Source organism: Perognathus longimembris, chromosome 2 (genome assembly GCF_023159225.1).
Source record: "Perognathus longimembris pacificus isolate PPM17 chromosome 2, ASM2315922v1, whole genome shotgun sequence".
NCBI classification, from domain to species: Eukaryota; Metazoa; Chordata; class Mammalia; order Rodentia; family Heteromyidae; genus Perognathus; species Perognathus longimembris.
The window spans coordinates 8,952,990-8,972,347 of NC_063162.1; the positions used below are offsets into that span (position 1 = coordinate 8,952,990).

At 44.9% G+C, this 19,358-nt stretch overlaps 2 protein-coding genes across 6 annotated transcripts in view; one reads left to right on the forward strand and one right to left on the reverse strand.

Moving 5' to 3' along the window:
- The window catches only part of LOC125345989 (minichromosome maintenance complex binding protein), a 32,868-nt gene extending 16,917 nt beyond the window's left edge, over positions 1-15,951 (forward strand). For 2 of the 3 annotated variants that reach the window (XM_048338117.1, XM_048338114.1), the window contains exons 8-16: positions 165-265; positions 1,594-1,772; positions 2,091-2,214; positions 3,680-3,797; positions 6,620-6,785; positions 7,581-7,714; positions 9,319-9,483; positions 13,359-13,447; positions 13,808-15,951. In XM_048338117.1, coding sequence (XP_048194074.1) covers positions 165-265; positions 1,594-1,772; positions 2,091-2,214; positions 3,680-3,797; positions 6,620-6,785; positions 7,581-7,714; positions 9,319-9,483; positions 13,359-13,447; positions 13,808-13,934 — 1,203 coding nt within the window. In that variant the 3' untranslated portion in view covers positions 13,935-15,951. The remainder of the gene's footprint in view (positions 1-164; positions 266-1,593; positions 1,773-2,090; positions 2,215-3,679; positions 3,798-6,619; positions 6,786-7,580; positions 7,715-9,318; positions 9,484-13,358; positions 13,448-13,807) is intronic. The other variant, XM_048338116.1, reaches the window with a different exon arrangement.
- Positions 15,952-16,333: 382 nt separating this feature from the next.
- The window catches only part of Inpp5f (inositol polyphosphate-5-phosphatase F), an 83,968-nt gene continuing 80,943 nt past the window's right edge, over positions 16,334-19,358 (reverse strand). For all 3 annotated transcript variants that reach the window (XM_048338118.1, XM_048338119.1, XM_048338120.1), the window contains one exon: positions 16,334-18,517. In XM_048338118.1, the coding sequence (XP_048194075.1) occupies positions 17,365-18,517 (1,153 nt within the window). In that variant the 3' untranslated portion in view covers positions 16,334-17,364. The remainder of the gene's footprint in view (positions 18,518-19,358) is intronic.

Consider the following 19,358-nt stretch of genomic DNA (forward strand, 5'->3'; position numbering starts at 1 on the left):
ATTAAAGTCTTTCTACTAATTAAACACTATTACCTCTTTTGGTCTCAGTTTAATGTCCATTTCTAGATTTACAGTGCTAAGATATTATTACTGTAACTTCGAGACTTAATTTCTTGTTTGTTTTTAAATGTCATTTAGTACTAATGTGTATCTTTGCTTGTTAGGTCTATGAAGATTGGGATTGTTTCAAAGTAAATGATGTCCTTGAATTATACGGCGTATTGTCAGTGGACCCAGTGCTAAGTATACTGAACAATGATGAAAGGTGAGTCCATTTGATCTTTTTACCCCCCAGGGGTGAGATTTGAACATCATGCCTCAAATTTGCTTGTCTAGTGCTCAACAATTTGAGCTATGCCTCCAGCCCAGATTTTTGTTGTTTTGGAAATGGAAACCTGAGGAATTTTCTGCCCAGGCTGGCATCTTCATCTTCTGCATCTCAACCTCCTGAGAGGCTCATATTACAAGTGTGAGCCCCTGGTACCTACCTGGCTTTGGTCACTTTTTATTTAGTTTTACATCTCCACAAGTGTCAGGAGATAAAGAACTCCTTTCTCTTTCATCGGATTATTTTTCAGTTGTTACTACTCTTGCCAGTATGCGTGGTCATTCACTTATGCTGTTGATGTACATGCAGATCTATCACTGGTACTCACTGTCTCCTTTAGACTGGCCTTACTCTTAACTGAGGCTGGCCTCAAACCTGGTCCTCCTGCTTCGACCTCCTGAGTGCTAGAATTACAGGGAGTACCACTATATTCAGCCCTTACACACACTTCTCTGAAACCCTTATATCCCTGAGTACTTGAACTGCTGCCTGAGAGCAGAGATTCTCAGCTGTAATCAGAACACAAGTATCTCAGGGCATTCCGCTATGTGGCACACCGTGCCTGAGTTCACTGACGGCCTCAGTCATGTTCTTTCCTGTACTCTCCATCTTGATCTGGGATGCAAACGGCTTGCTGCACTGAAGTGAAGCTGACTGCAGCCTTTCTTTGGCCTTCATGGTTCTGATATTATTGCTCCTATTTCTTTTTTCCTCATCCTGCTCATTTCTTCTTTCTCCTCCCTCCTTTTTTCTTTCTTCTTTCTCTTTCTACTCTTCTTCTCCTTTTTCCTTTTTTCTCTATTAATAATTTCAGGCTTAAATTTTCCCTGGTTCAGCTAGTAACAGACACTTGATAGACAGGTTCTGTGTCCTACGAAAGACGACCATGTCGTTTTTATCATTTATTTTCTGGCACATTAAGCTAGTTACACATTCTATACTCCAAAATGTGTAAGTAATAAATAACCGAGACAGCTTATAAAATAACAAAGGATTTTTAGACTCTCAATGAAGAGAAGTTGTGCTCCATATTCCTTGGCCGCTTTTGTCTGGGCCAGGGGAGAGTAGAGCCGTTCAGCGGCATGGCTCAGGCGTGAGGGAGAGAGTGAGGAAGAGCCGACTCCCGTAAGCATCTGTGTACAAGAATCCTCTTTCTCTAAGGACAAGCACAGATCTTGGCTGACTTCTACGTTTGCTTTTGGCGATGCACATTGTTTCCCATCTCTGCGGTGGGCGTCTAACCCGGCGCGTGCGTCTCCCCACAGGGACGCCTGCGCGCTGCTGGACCCCATGGAGTGCACAGACACAGTGCAGGAGCAGAGGGTCCACAGTCCTCCCGCTTCCTTGGTGCCAAGAATTCATGTCATTTTAGCCCAGAAACTGCAGCACATCAATCCATTGCTACCTACTTGCCTTAACAAAGAGGAGAGCAGCACCTGTAAGTGTAAGTGTTCACATCTGGGGAGCCACAGACGCACCTTGTGTCTGGTTCTGCCCGTGGCTTGTGGCACTGCCGTGGCACTGGGGCAGTTCCTCATTTGTCAGAATTCAGTTTTTCTAGTATATCTGAAGCTTCGCCTTGTTTTTCTCTTCTGTTAATTCTCTTCATAGAAATAACCTGATTCCCCCCCCCCCCGCAAAAAAAACAAAAAACACTACAGGCTTCCTTGGTTTTGCTTCTTTGTGTGTTCTAAATGCTTACTGGTCTCCCAGTCAAGTGCTGGCATATGTGTTCAGAGTTTCCTCTCCCTTCCTCCTGCAGTCGTGTCCAGCTTCATGTCCGAGTTGTCCCCGGTCAGAGCAGAGCTGCTTGGGTTCCTCACGCACGCGCTGTTGGGAGACAGTCTGGCTGCTGAGTACCTTATCCTACACCTCATCTCCACAGTGTAAGTGTTGTCTTGATAGCGGGAAGTAAGGGAGTTGGCTGTGGTATAGAAAGTGCAAAAGAAAAGGAAGATTGCTGATGTCATGTTTGTGTTAGTTTATCAGGATTCATCATCAGTCAACTGGGCTTTTTGTTCACTGTAACAAGTATTAACCCCAATTACAAATATTCCCATCTCCACCTTTTCTCAGTCTCACAAAGCATTTTGATCATGTCCCTTTAGTAAGTGTTTGAGCTAAAATAGCTGGTGAGTAAAATAAGCTGTTTTATCCTCTTTGCATTCTTCCCTCCCCCTACTTTTTGTGGTACTGGGGATTGAACCGAGGACCTTGCTCACTGGTATACAAGTAGTGCTCTACCCCCTGAGCCACATCCCCAGATCACTGTTTGCATTCTGAGTTCTCTGTTTATGTATCCCATGGCTCTGCTTCTATAAACATTCAATGAAGCATGTCATATGCACATGTAATCTATAGGTTGACATTAGCCCTTCACCCTTTGGCCCCACTGTAGTTCTGTTTTCTGATTTCAAAAGTAATGTGCTCTTTCAACAAGTCCCAAGAACACGAGGGAAACAGCAACTATCTGTAATCCTCCCACCGTATCTTGGGTAGTACCCTAGTATTTGTTCGTGTTCTCTTATTTCCACGGGTATTCTCTGTATGTTCATGTAGGTATTAGCTACAGAGCTGCATCAGGTATCAGCACAGAGCCATGGCTTGCATGTAGCACTTAATAGATACTAATATTTGCCCATAATTCCTTATGAAATTTTGGTGGCTGTACAGTGTTTCATTATACAGTTGTACCATATGTAGCCATTTCCATAAATATTGGTTCTTCCTGGCTTTTATATATAGTGGATACCATTGCAGTCATTTTTGCGTTATTTCTCCCTGGATGGCATCGGGGACAGTAGTACATAATAGTTGAGAACAGACTTGACTCCAAGCTCAATCATTTTCCAGCTTATTGGATGGTGACAGGTTCAGCACCTCTCATTGAAAACCTGAAATTCTCTTAAATCTGAGGTTTTTTGGCTGCCAACATTCTGCTCAGTTTCAGACTGGGTCATTACAGATTTGGGATTTCAGATTAGGGCTGCTTACCCAGGAGTCTGAGCCACTCACCATCTCTAGCACTTTGGGGAGCTGTGACTCCACTTTTACTTAGCTTTCAGACTCAGATTCTCATCCACGAAACAAAGTTAACTAGGGTCCCCCCCCCCCCCCCCCGGTTGTCGGGAGATCAACAAAGCATATACGTGCTCAGAATAGTCCTGGCATGGGGTCAGTGCTCAAGAGAAGGATTGGCTACAATTTTAACTGCTGTTATTCTGATAGATAAAATAACTACCCCCAGAGTATTCTGCTACATTTTTTAATGACAGTATTTTATTTGCCTTTTGGTGAATACCAGGAAATCACTTTAGGTTCTTATTTTTTATTTCTTTTTTTTCCCCCTAGATACACAAGAAGAGATGTTCTTCCACTAGGAAAATTTACAGTTAACTTGAGTGGTTGCCCACGGAATAGTACCTTCACAGAGCACTTATATCGAATTATTCAACATCTTGTTCCAGCAGTAAGATCAATATAAATACATATTATAAACCTAAGTTCACAATGAATGCATCTAATTGTCTTCATCCAACCCAAATACTTGGAGATTTGAATAGATCTCATTTATTGGGGAACCAAACCTGTCAACTTAACATACTTTAAAGTGTATTCTCAGCTGGGTGCTGGTGGCTCACATCTGTAATCCTAGCTACTCAGAAAGCCAAAATCTGAGGATCATGGTTCGAGGCCAGCCTGGGCAGGAATGTCTGTGAGACTCTCATCTCCAATTATCCACCAGTAAATCAGAAGTGGAGCTGTGGCTCAAAGTGGTAGAGCGCTAGCCTTGAGTGAAAAAGCTCAGGGACAGCACCCAGGCCTGAGTTCAAGCCCTACTACCCCCCCAAAAAAGGGATTCATTCCTAAACACATCCTATTTGTTGCCTTAACACCAATTTCTGTAACATCCAACAATTCACACAGTTGCAATAACTCCCTGGAAACTGTACTCAATGCCAGTTATTTATTCAATTTAATATCCTGTGTATGCACTAAAAACAAACCCAAACAAGCTGTAAGTTGCAGTAGCCTGATTCCCTTAGCTGGGGTGATGAGAACCTCTGTCTCCAGTTCCCCAGCTCTGCTTCCTGTTGGAGCTCCTTCGCAAGGCCACTTGGAATGTGGTGTTGTGAGCAGGCAATCTTGGGACTAGGAGAATTGTTTCTGATGAGTTGTGTGACTGCCAACACTGATGACCTCTTCCTTTGGGAACGAAAGAGGTTGCTGAGCCCGCTGATCGGGGGGTCTGGGTGCCCACTCTCCTGGGCCACAGGGGAGGCACATAGACAGAGCTCTCAGGACTCACAACTGCTTTAGTTCATTAATCTCCCAAACTGGAAGTTGACATGGATATACTTTGAGTAATCCATTAGAAAGAAATCAGTTGCTATGAGGCATAAGTATTTTTTATAATAATAACTTTCCCCAAACTAAAAAAAAAGTAGTGGTAAAGTGGCATGGTTTAACATGTCTAGATTAGTAGGAGTCCCCTAGATTTTCATGTCTATTTCCAGATTTGGTCTTATCGTAATGTGACATTTTGACTGAAGTACATTTTCTTAAAGGGAATTTTTTTTTTTTTTTGGCCGGTCCTGGGGCTTGGACTCAGCCTGAGCACTGTCCCTGGGTTCTTTTTTCTCAAGGCTAGCACTCTGCCACTTGAGCCACAGCACCACTTCTGGCCGTTTTCTGTATATGTGGTGCTGGGGAATCGAACCCAGGGCCTCATGTATACGAGGCAAGCTCTCTTGCCACTAGGCCATATCCCCAGCCCCTTAAAGGGAATTTTTTAAACTGTGATTTGTTTTTAATTTCATGAACCCCCATAGAAGGGTCTCAGCACTTCCCTGGGCCTGTACTGTACCCCATCCATTTTGTGAACTACTGAAGTAGTCGGATGGTTTACCCTCACCGAGAGGAAGCGCTGGGGAAAGGGTGGAGGCCTGGCAGCGGTGGGCCCTCCCCTAGGATGCAGTGGCATCCTCGAAGGCCCGGTTCGCAAGGCTGCTTCATGTGGCTGGAGCAGAGGGAGTGGAAGGTGGGGTCAGGGGCCATTGGGGCCTCAGCCGCAAGGCCAAGCGCGCGGACACTCAGGATAGGATTACGTTTCCCAGGGTAAGCGTTTTCTGAGGAAAGGATTTAAAGGTGACAGTGTGGGGCCTGGTGACTCTACGCCACTTTCTAGGCTTTACTTGGTCATTTTCCCACCTCCCTCCTGTGTTTGCATGTCACTCGGTGAGTTTTGCACACTTCCTGTGGGAATGTCTTGTTTTCACAACAGATTCAGTGCAAGTGACCTCCTCAACTGCTGTGGCAGAGCTGACCCAAGCCCCTGTGCGCACCACGTTTGCTTTTGACGTGCTCTGCTTCCTCCGGGGCTCGGATTTGTGTCTAATGCCCCTTCCCCTGCAGTATGAGAATCTTCTCAATTTTGTTGGTATTTCTTACCCCTTTGTCACCTGCTTTCCCCTACTTCTTTCCTGGCCGGAGCTCAGAGAGGAGAAAGCCCTAGGGCAGGGACGAGGGCCTCCAGAGGGAGTGGTGGCCCTGGCATGCAGGCTCCCTGCTGATTGACGGGTCTGCAGCACTGAACATGCGCTCTGCTCCTCCCTCTTCCCCCCCAGGGTTCTTTCAGTATTTCATTCAAAACCCTCTGCAGTGGACAGGGATGGATAAGTACGGTTTTGATTCAAAGACTAGTGAAACATGACACCATTAAGCCTTTCCATCTCATGAAGAGAAGAAACATTTTGTTTTCTGCTTTGCCAGCTTGTGTTAGGTTTTAAAAGTTAAGCTTCCTGGGCTGGGGATATAGCCTAGTGGCAAGAGTGCCTGCCTCGGATACACGAGGCCCTAGGTTCGATTCCCCAGCACCACATATACAGAAAACGGCCAGAAGCGGCGCTGTGGCTCAAGTGGCAGAGTGCTAGCCTTGAGCGGGAAGAAGCCAGGGACAGTGCTCAGGCCCTGAGTCCAAGGCCCAGGACTGGCCAAAAAGAAAAAAAAAAGTTAAGCTTCCGGATACTTTGGGGGGGGGGGGGGGGGGTATGCGCCGGTGGTCGGCTGTTTGCTTCATCGGCAACATCAGTCCTTGTCTCGGAGGACTGCTGAGCCGCTGGCGTTGGGACAGCTCGGAGGTGAGTGAGGCTGTAATGTGGATACAGGCACCTCACTCCTAAGAGTAGCAGAAACCGTTCTGTTAGCTCCTTAGAAACTTTTCTTCTCTGTGAAACAAAGTGAACTCCAAATGTGTATAGATCCTTGCTTATTAAAAATCTTCTCTTTCAGTCTTTTCGTCTCCAGATGACTATAGAGAACATGAACCATTTGAAATTCATTCCCCACAAAGACTACACGGCCAATCGCCTGGTCAGTGGACTGCTGCAGCTGCCCAACAACACGTCCCTGGTCATCGATGAGACGCTTCTAGAGCAGGGGCAGCTGGACACGCCAGGTGCAAACGTGGAGCCAGCCTCCTGTCCTCAATTTCTTAATGGCCTCCTATCCTCAATTCCTTAGTGGCCTCCTGTCCTCAGTGTACTAGTGGCCTCCTGAAGGCCAGATTTGCCGGTCACCGTTTAGAAGGGTACCCATGGACAAAGACCAGTTCAATTTAACAAATCCTCAGAAGCCTGGCCTATGCCTTTGGCTAAAGCAGATAATAGAAGCTATCTGGGTATAGCCACCTGGGTTCTGGCGTGGTTTTGTGAACGCGGTCACCCATGGAGCATTGGGGCTGAAATGAGAGGAGAATTTGCTAATAGTTGCTTGTTAACTCCGAAATGTAGAGAAGCTTTCAGCAAATACTTTTATTAGAGTCTTGGGGATATAAAACGATTTGATTGATCCTGTGGCTTGAAAGGCCTAGTGGAGCATGTTCCTAGTTACAAGGAAGCAGAGTTCTGTGTCCATGTTGCAATTGTGCTGATTCGAGAGGTTAAAGTAGACAAAATGATACTGTGGACTGGGCACTTTGAAGGCAAAGGTGAATAGAAAATCTGAAATCCAGTGAAAATCTGAAAACCGTCTCTGTGTTTAGGAATCCTCCTGCATTGTTGTAGTCAAACCACACTCCTTAGGCAGAAATTAGACTTACTGGGGCCCCATGTTGTGTTGAGTGGCCTGTCACACTCCAAGTGTAGATTGGAGGGTGTTATATATCAGTCAAGGACTAGGTGGCGCCTTGTCCATGTCCACAGAGCGGGTTGGTGATGACTGAGTGACTGAACTTGGGTTCTTGCTTTCCCAGGTGTGCACAATGTGACTGCCCTGAGCAACCTGATCACTTGGCAGAAGGTGGATTATGACTTCAGTTACCACCAAATGGAATTCCCTTGCAACATCAACGTTCTTATCACCTCGGAGGGGCGGTCACTGCTTCCGGTACGCAGCATCAGTGTTAAGTGAAGGAGGTTGCATCTGGAGATGGAGCGACATTTTGTGCTTATTCATAATTTGCCTGTGAGGAGTTGTGACCTCTCTGGGCCATGGTGGCGCGTGCCTCCCACCCCAGCTCCTGCAGCGGGTGTGGAGAAAGGGTTGCGAGTTCAGCCCCGCCTGGGCAATATAGAATGTCTGCATCTCACACAGGAGAAAAACCCAAAGCCAAAACCACCCTGAGAGCACAGCTAGCCCCAAGGAGAGCATTTGCATAGCATGCCAAGTCCCTGAGTTCAGTCCCCAGCACTGCAAAATTAATGGGTGGGGAAGCGAGCTACATAAATTGTGGCTGCTAATTACTAATAAGGGAATTTATTATTTCATTCTACCTTGAGATGAAAACCTCTGTGAGAATCCAGGGCTGCATTCCACACCGAGGTGTAAAAACAATGCAATTCCCATTTGACACCCAGCTCGCTGTTCTTGCTGCTTCTCCCTGTTTTCTGCCAATCTTTTATTTCAGCCTCCTGAGTCGCTCCTTTATAGCATGAGCCACCAATGCCTGGTCTTTTTGCCAGTCTTAAGAAGTAATTTAGAATTCCTTCAAAGTAGTCCTTTACTTTGTAATCAACCTTATTATAGTTAACATAATGAGAGAGAGTGAGAGTGAGTGTGTGTGTGTGTGTGTGTGTGTGTAATGCTCTGGTCTTCAGGATGGCTGATTAAGGGGTGATAATTCAAGCCAGCCATAATGCTACATGTCTGTAATCCCAGATCTCAGAGTCATGAAGATCTTTTTTCAAGGCTAGCCCTCAAAACAAGTTAGTGAGACCTCATTTCAACCAATAAGCCGGCCCGAGCTGGCCTGTAGGCCCCGCTGCTGGAGCAGGAGCATCAGAGAGGCCCATCCAGGCAAAAACACAAAACCTTAGGTGAGAAGTAAGAGCTGTTAATTCTGAGGAAGGTAAACACCCTCAGGAGTTGGAAAGTGTGCGGTTTCAGAATGAAATTGCTTGCTGTTAAGTTGTCTGGGAAAATGGGATGTCGGTTTCATGAATTGTCTGCCTTTTAGGGGCTGGCTGTTTTGTGTGTACTAAAACCATAGAGGAAACATCACAAATGACCGACAAAACGCTGGCTTTTTAACTATGGTAGTTTTTAACTGTGGTAGTTTTAACTGTGGTAGTTACAGTGTGTCAGTTAATAGGAAAAACTTGTACCTGGCTGGGCACAGAGGCTCCCAGCTGTAATCCTAGCTGCTCAGGTAGCAAAGTTTGGGAAGACTGCAGTTTGGGGCGAGTCTAGGCAGAAGTTTGTGAGATCCTCATCTCAGTCAGTTCAAAGCTGGTATGGTGACACATTCTGCATACCAAGTAAACCAGACGCAGAGACAGAATGTGGTCCAGACTGGCCCAAGCCCTGTTTGAAAAATAACAAGGGCTGGAGGCCTGACTCAAGGAGTGTACTGCAAAAATAACACACAAAACCAGCTTTCCTTCCCACCCCCTCAAGGAAAAACTTGTCATTGCCTGACTGACACATCCCAGTAGTGTGGAGCGTGCAAGCGTGTGAGCACGGGATGGACTGTGTGCTCTTTCTCTTTCCAGGCAGACTGCCAGATGCACTTACAGCCTCAGCTGATCCCACCCAACATGGAGGAGTACATGAACAGCCTTCTCTCTGCGGTGCTGCCGTCTGTGCTCAACAAGTTCCGTATCTACCTGACCCTGCTCAGATTCCTGGACTACAGCATATCTGATGAAATCACCAAGGTACGCTGAGCTGTGGAAGCGCGCATGCGCGCGGGCACCCTGGGCGGAGCGCGCGTGTTCAGTCCCGGTCGGGTGAGGGGAAGTGCTCTTGGCCTGGCTTTTCCTTTCACTTCCCTAGACCTCCGTAGACCTTTTCTAGTGTCCTGTTTTCACTCCCTTAAATTCTTCTTTTGCTTCTTGGGTTTTTGCTGTCCTGAGACCCAACCCAGGCCCTATGCAGGCCAGGGAGTGTTCTGAGCTAATCTCTACCTCTTATTTTAATTTCAATAATATACAAAAACATTACTCCTGTAGGGACTTCCAGCTAAGAGCCTCCATCTTAGCAGAGTCTATCCTTTCACTTTCAGTAAACGTGATGTCTGCTCTAGACAATAAAAATAAAAAAGTTATTTGACTCCTTTATAATTACACTCTTCCTTCTCTTTATGTTACTTAAATGCAGATTAAATTCCTGTACATGCATTCCTCACAATATATACTGATTTTCAAATAAGTTTTTCAAATAAGAGAGAAGAGGTTCTAAACACAAAGGTTCAAAACAAAGAAAAAGGCTGGTTGAGGTTGAACACCTGGATGTTGTTAGTAAGGCTGGGATCTGTGGGGAAGATTATAGTTTGAGGCTAAAAAGGCAGAGAAGTTCACGAGGTCCTTCTCAGGCTGCAGCTGGGGACGGGGCACAGTGGAATGTGCCAGTCTTCTTAGATGTGTGGGCGTCTGAGAGCCAGAGGGTTGTGGTTCTATGCTAGCCTGAGCAGACACATCTGAGACTACCCGTAGTATATACCTATCAGACCTGCTTGGACAGGAAGTAAAAACTACAAGGGGCCTTGCCCAGTCATATTAAAGCAAGACTGTCTCAAAAATAACCAATGCAAGCCGAGCCAGCGGCTCACACCTGTAATGCTGGCTGCTCAGGAGGCTGAGATCTCAAGGTCAACCCAGGCAGGAAAATCCTTGAGACCCTTACCTCCCTCCCATGAACCATCAGAAAACCAGAAGTGGTGCTGTGGTAGGGTTCTAGCCTTGAGCAAAAGAGCTCAGGGACAGCGCACAGGCCTGAGTTCAAGCCCCAGGACCAGCGTTCAATCAATCATCAGTACAAAAAAAGTCCAGAGGACATGGCTCAACAGTAGAGCCTGTACAGCCAACTAAGGCTCTGTTCAAACGCCAGTAACACCAAAAAATAAAAACACTACTTTTTTTTTAGCCAGTCCTGGGGCTTGAACTCTCGGGGCCTGAGCACTGTCCCTGGCTTCTTACTGCTCAAGGCTAGCACTCTACCTCCTGAGCCACAGCACCACTTCTGGCCTTTTTTGTTTATGTGGTGCTGAGGATTCAAAATTAGGGCTACATGCATGCTACGCAAGCACTCTACCGCTAAGCCACATTCCCAGCCCTTACTTGTTTATTTATTAGAGCTCTTGATTTTTATGTGGGCTTACCTCACTGCCTGACTATAATATGCCTTCATTTCAGCCCCAAAACTGTTGCTTTTGTTTCTTGAAGACATGTCTGCTCATGGCGGCTTTTCTTTACATTTTTACTAGCCTCAGACTGTCTTCATTTTGTCTTAAGGCTGGTTAGTTTTACAGATGTAGATTTGTACCTTGGGATGTTTTTCTCAGTACTTTGAATGTCTTCCTGTCTTCTGGCCTGCTACCTTCAATATTCATTCATTCTCTTATCTGTCTGTCTGCATCTATTTTTATGTATCTCTATATTTCTGTATATTTACATCTGTCTATTTTTATGTGTCTCTATATCTATCTGTCTGTCTGTCTCTGTGCAGTGCTGGCCTCACAGGCTAGGTGAGCACTTCATCCTCCTCCCAGGCTTTGATATTCGCTATCAAACGTTGTTCCATTTTTTTTCCTTTTGCTTTTTAACTGACAGGTCCTCTTACCCGAGAGTCCCTCCTGAGGCCTAGTGCTTCCGGTTTCCGTGTGGGTTTCTCGAAGGTACTGGGATCTGAATTCAGGGCCCTGGGCTCCCGAGGCCGTCGTTGTCCGGATAAGGTCTCCTCTAGCCGGCATCCGCCCACAGTCTCCCCTTGGCCTGTGCCTCCCACGTGGCTGGGGTTATGTTCCTACCACGCCCACCTAGTTGTTGAGATAGCGTCTCAAAAATGGTTCTGCCACCTCACGCTCTTCCTGCGATCGTGACCTCCTGTGTGACTGGGACTGCAGTGTGGGCACTGCCTCTGGCTCTCAGTGTGGAGGTCATTCGGTTTATCCTGCTGGAAGTTTGTCGAGCTCTTGGTACGGACCTCAGTGTACATTTGGGGGTGAAGTGTCTGACAGTTGTGGGAAATTTGGGTCATTCTTTCTTTAAACTTCTTTGTGGTCCCCCACAGACACACTCTGGCATCACTACATGCACGCTGGCCCGCAGGTGTTCATGCAGGTCTTCAAGGCTACCTTCTCTCTATTTGCTCTTCCTTCTGTTCCACAGCCCAGATCATCTCAGTCAATGCATCGTGATGCTGATTCTTAAGCCTGTGCGCTCAGTCTCCTCAACTCCTCTACGGTTTCTTTTTTAGATTGTTTTTCTTTTGTCTTCTGCACGTATTAACTCCCAAATTTGCTCCATTTTTTAAAATTTTTCTCTTTTTTATCCATAGCTATTTCTTGAGTTCTCATGTTTTCCTTTTCTTTTTGATAGTATTGGGGTGTCAGCGCAGGGCTCTGCACATCCTAGGCAAGCCCGGCCCTGCTGCGCATCGCAGCCGCTTGTCACGTGTTGCCACCAGTAGAGCGTCGGAGGCAGCCAGGCTCGCGTGGCGGGCTCCCTCCAAGCAAGGGAGAGGTAACGCTGGCTGCAGCGGGTTCTTCCTGGGGCCCGCAGTGAGCCTTCTGCAGTGACAGCCGGGAGCAAAATGTCACAGAGCTCACAAGAACCGCCGGCTCCTTGGGGGATAGCAAGCATCTAGCTCACTTCCAGAGGTTTGAGGCAAGGCTGACACCCTATTTTGTTTTATTTTGTTGATGGTACTGGAGTTTGAATTCAAGCTTATTGGGCACATGCCCCTACCACTAAGCCACATTTCCAGCCCTGTTTCTCTGGTTGTCTTTTTGGCGATAATGAGGTTTAAACTCGCCTTCCACCTGCTGGGCTGGAGCTCTGTCCCTTGAACCAAACCTAGTCCGGCATTTGACTAAGCTAGCTGGAGATGGGAATCTCACACTTTCCTGCTTGGGCTGGCTTCAAACCAGAAGCTTCCAGGTGTCAGCCTCCTGAGCAGCTGGGATTACAGGAGTACGCTGCCAGTGCTCAGCCAGCCCAGCCTTCTGCTGGTTATTTTGGAGGCAGGGTCACTTTTCCCGTCCTGGCTGGCTTTGCTTTTTAGATAAGGTCTGATTTTTACCTATGCCACCATCTGCCGGTTAGGCTTCCCGTCATAGCTAACTAGCACTCACCACCGTTTGCAGTTCTTGGTTGAGAAGGCTGTAACTTTGTTGGGATGACCTGGAAGCAATCCTGATTTCTGCCTCCCGAGCAGTGAGGACGACATGTGTGGCCCTCAGCACCCAGCTCTGACTTCCTCTCTTTCCTTGTCTGGTCCTATGGCTTGAACTCGGGCTCTGGGTGCTGCCCCTGAGCTGCTTTTTTCTCGGGGCGAGTGCTCTGCCACTTGAGCCACAGCTCCACTTCTGGCTTTTTTGCTACTTTATTGGAGTCTTCTAGAGCTTCCTGCCCGGGCTGGCTTCAAACCGTGATCCTCGGATCTCAGCCTCCTGAGTTCACAGGCAGGAGCAACTGGCACTCTGACAACTGACATTCTGTTTTCCATCGGTCAAAGGACCCCATTGCTTTTCCTATCTTAAGGAGGTTTAGGAAGCTTGAACCCCTCAAGTGCCTTTCTCCTTCCGCCCCAGGCCGTGGAGGATGACTTCGTGGAAATGCGGAAGAACGACCCGCAGAGCATCACGGCGGACGACCTGCACCAGCTGCTCGTGGTCGCGCGGTAAGGACTGGGCACCCGGGGCGGCCTCGGGAGCTGGGCATCGTATTTGAGTTACTCGGCGAAAACTGAAGCAGACTTCTGAACACAGAAAAGCTCCTTTTTTCCTTAAAAAAAAAAAAAAAACAGCTTATGAAAGGGCTTATTGAGGAGAAACTGAGTTTGGCCGGTGCCCTTGTCAGCGCAACGGTCCTGCTGCCTGTTCTCGGGGCTCCTCGGGCGACGTCCTAACTTGCCTTTCACATGCTGCAGCTGCCAGATGTTCTCAGGACTCGGTCTATTCTTAGTGTCCCTAGGTCTTCAGGTTTATTCGAGGTACTCATCTAGTGCTAGACTGAAATCTGTTTTTGTATTTCGAACCAGGTTTCTGTCCCTCAGTGCTGGTCAGACAACACTGTCAAGAGAGCGGTGGCTCCGAGCGAAGCAGCTCGAGTCTTTAAGAAGAAACAGGCTGCAGCAGCAGAAGTGTGTGAATGGGAACGAACTGTGACAGTCTGAGTGACACCATTTATACCACATTGTTTTATAGACAATTTGTATAAGAAAACCATTGACTTTTCCTGAAATCAAGCCTGGCAACATCTGATGTTTATATGATACTCAGTAAGGGCTTTTCCCTTACTGATTTTATGGAGCTTTTGAAGTTTGTTTTATAACTATACAAATTAGTAATGATGTACAAAAGTGTATTTGATATTAAAGGTTTAATGTTGATAATGTTGCTGGCTATACCATTTCCTTATCTGCAGCTAAGTAATACAGGCCAGACTGTTGAAATGCCAATGTAACTTCATTTGAAGAAAACTGTTGAGATTTCCAAGTTGGAGAAATTGTGCACTTGACAATTCTATTTCATATTTCTTTCCAGTAATTCTTAATGGGCCTAAGTATGTGCAGTTGTCTTAACTTTGGCAAGTGAAGTGTGCTTGCCAACTGATTCGCTTGTGAATCCTTCAGTATTTCCTCAAATATCTAGCCACAGAAACTCTTTTCCACTTAACAGCTGTTAACAAGCCTGGAAAACCTGCCTTTTACATGGAAGTAGCCCCTATACTTACATTTTACAGGCAATACTTCCAGAAATTCTTAGGTTAGAACTACCCATTTATTTTTCCAAATGATCTGAAAGATCTAAAATAACTTAGTACTATTTCTTTTTCATACAAGAATAAGATCCCTTTATATGGAATAAATGAAGCTATCATTTTTCTTGTTACTTCAGTGCATTTGGGAACTATTTGTTTTGAGATTTAAGAGAATGCTCCTCTGTGACAATTTGCCCAAATATGAAAAAGACCAAACAGCAATTTTCTTTATAAAGTTTCTTTTGGGGTGCTGGGGAATGAACTCAGATCTCTTTGAACATGCTAGGCAAGTGTTACATTCCCAGCCTAGGAAGAAAGATTTTTAATTAGTTTCTTCATAAATGTCATTTACTTGGCTTTGATGATTATATTGGACTTAAAACGTTCTAGTTTATCAGTTCCAAATGTGTTGACCAGTTAACATCTTCTAATCCAGTGAATTCTAAAACAATTGATTTCCCCCAGACCATTTAGTTTTGACATACAAACTTTTATGTGAACAGAAAGTATCATTACTTATAGGAAAGAAAGCAAACAATTAGTAGTACAGTTGTAGCAACAGAATGTTCAGGAAGGTAAGAACATGACTTGTTTGAAATTAATTTCTTTTAGTAGCTCTCACAGCTGGAAACATTAAGTGATTCCTTATTGTGTTTTTCCTATAAGGAAGGCTTATGTTGACATTGTTAACACCAAGGAAACAGGGTCAGCCTTGAAAAATCAAGGAATCATGCTTAATGAAGGGAAGTAAAAATTACTAGCTCACCATTCTTTTCCTAAATTCAAAGCTATTTTTATAAACTAATGTAAATAATGTTTATATTAGGATTTAACTTTTTCATTTTTATTACTGGTAAACAAGACCCATCCTTATACTTTTAGAAATATAAAATACTCAACTGGATTTGTGACAATAAGATGTATTTCCTGTGTTCTAGGACAGGTAATTAGTTACCGTGTGTCTAACTGTGCCAATGTAAATTGTAATCTACCAAAGAAATCATAATTTTGCTTGGTCTTTCTTACAGAAAAGTTCCGTTGAACCCTCTTTCCTGTAAATAAAACTTCCCAAATCACCAGTACTGTGGGCTGTTTTTCCTGAATTACAAGGTGCAGCCCCTATGTGATCCTCCGTGTTGGAAAGCCCTGTGTTCTGTTGGAAAACCATGACCAGGTGTGGGCAGGGGCACAGGACAGTGCTGAGGTGGAAGGCAAGATGTCAGTCCTGCTGCAGCACATCTGCAGATCCCTGCTTGGAAATAAGCATTGCCTTAAAACAATTTCCAAAAACCTTTGTAATTCCTTTCCATGGAACATAAACATGCATCGTTCTTGCTGACTTCAGCTTCTCTTTTCTCTTGTGTTGTTGAACCCAGACGAAAAATTGATCAGAATAGAATAAAGCATTAAGGTTTTTTGTTGTTATTGTTGTTTTTGCCAGTCCTGGGCACTGTCCCTTGAGCTTCTTTTACTTAAGGCTACCACTCTATCACTTGAGCCACAATGCCACTTCCGGCTTTTTCTGTTTATGTGGTGCTGAGGAATCGAACTGAGGGCTTCATGCATGGTAGACAAGCCATACTCATTAAGCCACATTCCCAGCCCAAGCAGTTTTCAATTTGGGGATTCAAAATTTGGTTTGTGATTCATTTTTAAAATCTGGAGGATACTTGAAAGGGGCAAGGTAACTGGACAGACTCAGAGTAAGTGTTCTATTATAGCACATTTACCATTTCTGAACTTCTAACATAAAGCCAAACCTTAATAGTTAGAATGTTATGCTAGAAAATTCCCATGCACAAAGTTGCTTTAATTACAATGGTCTTTATTTTAAGTCACAAGATTAGACACTTCCAAAAAAATGAAACCACAAATAAATAACAAAAGTGGAATGCTTATCAAAGTTACAACAGACATAATATTCAACTGAGAATCACTGCACAGAGTGAGGCTCTAAGACACCAGAGAAACCAATGCCTGCTGGAATGTGGCGTGCGACTCTTATTGTGGCTCTAGAGGAGGAGGCACTGGTTGTGGTTGGAGTTACCGTCAGTCAAAACCAGTTTTAGCAGTTGTGCTTTAGGCTAAATTTTCAATAGTTGTGTTAGTCTGCACAAGATGTTGAAGCATACCCCCTGGGAAAAAGTTGAAGACTTCCTTCTAGAATTCCCAGAAGCCAATATACATATATTCTTATGTTCCTGAAAGCAGAGCAAAATGAAGTTTAGTAGGTGCTACAGTTCACATATGATGTGCCTGTTTTGCTGTATGACAGGCAAGTCAGTGCTCCTGGGTTTAGGGCTGGGGTATCAGTGGCAGAATATAATGTTCAAGTAGAGTATGAGGAAAATTAGCATCAAATGAGAATACATTTGACTGTAGTGTTAATCCTCAATTAGCTATCAGAAAACCAGCCACAAACATAAGTCACTAAAAACTAAATGTATCTCTAAGAAATCTCTAACAAGTAATAGAAAAATGCTGATCGCATGAATGGGCTCATACCCGGACTGTCTATTTCACTGACTAACCACCAACTCCCTCCCAAATCCTCCCTCAGGTCTGTCCAAGTGACCTGTACTTGAAATCCTTTGACAGAACAAGCTACTCTGTGGTGTATAAGCCCATCAGGTATACACAATTAGGATGGACTTACAGAGCAATCTGAAGTCTGCTCAGATTCAGACTTTCAAACACTAATAAGCATAATTAAAATTTGTGAATCCTAGGTCCAGACAATACAAGTTAAATTAGCTTAATACATGAAAAACTTTCTAAGTATACAAATAAAAACCATGGTTTTTTTTTTTTGTTTTTTTTTTTAGTGGCTAAAACCTAAATCTGAATTATTCGTGTCTGGCACTGTGTAAACATGTTTTTAAGTTCGTTCTGCTGGATTTCGTTAACCATCTCCGGCTCTGCAGGACTCTTCTGAACCTTTGCCACTGCTAAGCTGAGTCTCTGAGTCAGCCCAGCCTGCGTAATACTGGCGACCTGCACCATAGAGCTCCGGAGTTTCGCAAAGGGAGAAACTGCTCTGCTGCTACTGCTCTCAGAAGGAGAAGGAGTGACAGGAAGCCCAGCCTCAAGCTCCAGCATGCTGGAACTGGAGCTGGGGGTCTTTGGGGCTACAACTGCATGCACTGGTTCAACTGACAAAAATTGTGTGCCTGTCCCAGAAAAAGACACATCTAATTGAGATGGTCGGGAAGGGGTCTGTTCTGTTAATTCTGGTTGGGGTTCTTCATTAGGAACTTGATTGGTCATCTGGTTTCCTTCCTCTTTAGCTTGCTGAGACACAGAGCTGCTCTCCGACAGCTCCATTTTGTTTTGTGCGTCTTGCACAAATCTGTGGCAGTAAACATCCATAGGCTTGGCAGAACCGGCCAATACGCGTATGTTGTCAGCAGAGGGGCTTTTCTTCAAAGGAGACTGCTGGCCTTTTCCAAGTGCGCCTTCGTGACCACGAGGAATCTCTGCGAGAGCATGAATGCTCACATCAGTGCTGCCAACAGACTGGGATCGACTGCCCAACCGAGGCGCCGAAGCAATAATACCACAACTAGGAAGGACATAGTCTACTGGCCCTACACTCTCTAAAGAATTAGCGAGCTGCCTATCTTCATCAGACTTGGAATTGGTAAGGAATTCATCGGAGTGGTAGGAGTCATTATCTGAAGAAATGTCCCCATCAGATTCTGCCTGGACCTTACTTTCCATCCCCCCTGTGCTTTCCATAGTCTCAAGACTGCTATCTGATTTCCAAAGATTGACTTTTAAGTTTGGTTTTAGAAAGTTAACTTTCATTTCAGGTTTAGTAAAGTTTCCTAGCTTTCGTAGGTTGCCAATATTTACATTGGATTTGGTCTGCTTCACTTTTTGGTTTAGAGATGAAAATTTGCTCAGTAAAAAATTTTTCCCTTGGGCCAAAGAGCCTTGGTTCTGAGATCGGATACCCATGATGTCTTCATGAGGTTTACTGCTCTTCCTATAAATCAGAAGAGAAAAGGTTAATTTCCCACGGAATCCAAAAAGTAAAAAGTGTGTATTTAAATTGGTCCCAATTTCTTTGGAACACTGCATTGCTAACTGGATAACCCCCCATGGAACTGATACTGAAACATCACTGCTGAAAAGAAACACGCAAGACACACGTCACATTAAAAAAGAAAAGTTTGTTTTTAGTACCATTTTAGTTAACCTAATATATACAAAATACAACTCCTCTAACCTATAAACCAGGAAAACCATTCATGAAGTGTGGAAGGGCACAGGGAACTGACACTGGGCACACCCCCATGGCTTCAGAGCCCCGTGAGCTGCTCCATGGTGCAGTTCCAACAGTCACAATGCAGGGATATAACTACAAGTGCAGGTGCAAACAAGCACACATTTTAGTGTCATCCCAACGACAGTGATAAAGAGTTACAGGATACTTGCCATGAATGCCTGTGTATCTCTACCCAGTATCCTTGGCTCACTGACCAGAAAAAAAAAAAAAACCAACAGGTCAGAGACCTACTAAATTCTATTAACAAAAGACTGAATAATTCTCCTCTAGAGGAGGGAATGGCTCTCCCCACTCAGGAATGTAGACTATGGAGCCACAAATGTGTTGATAGCCATTCTTTTCCCAAATTAAAAAAACAAAAACCCTACCGTCTTTTTCTCTGTACAGTGCTTTCAGTTTCACCTGTGGCCACACAAGTTGTATCCAGATGGCAAAACAGCATTGTTGTTTGTTTGTTTGTTGGGAAGGGGTCGGTCAAGAGGCTTGAACTCGTCCTGGGCACTGTCCCTGAGCTCTTCAGCTCAAGGCTAGTGCTCTG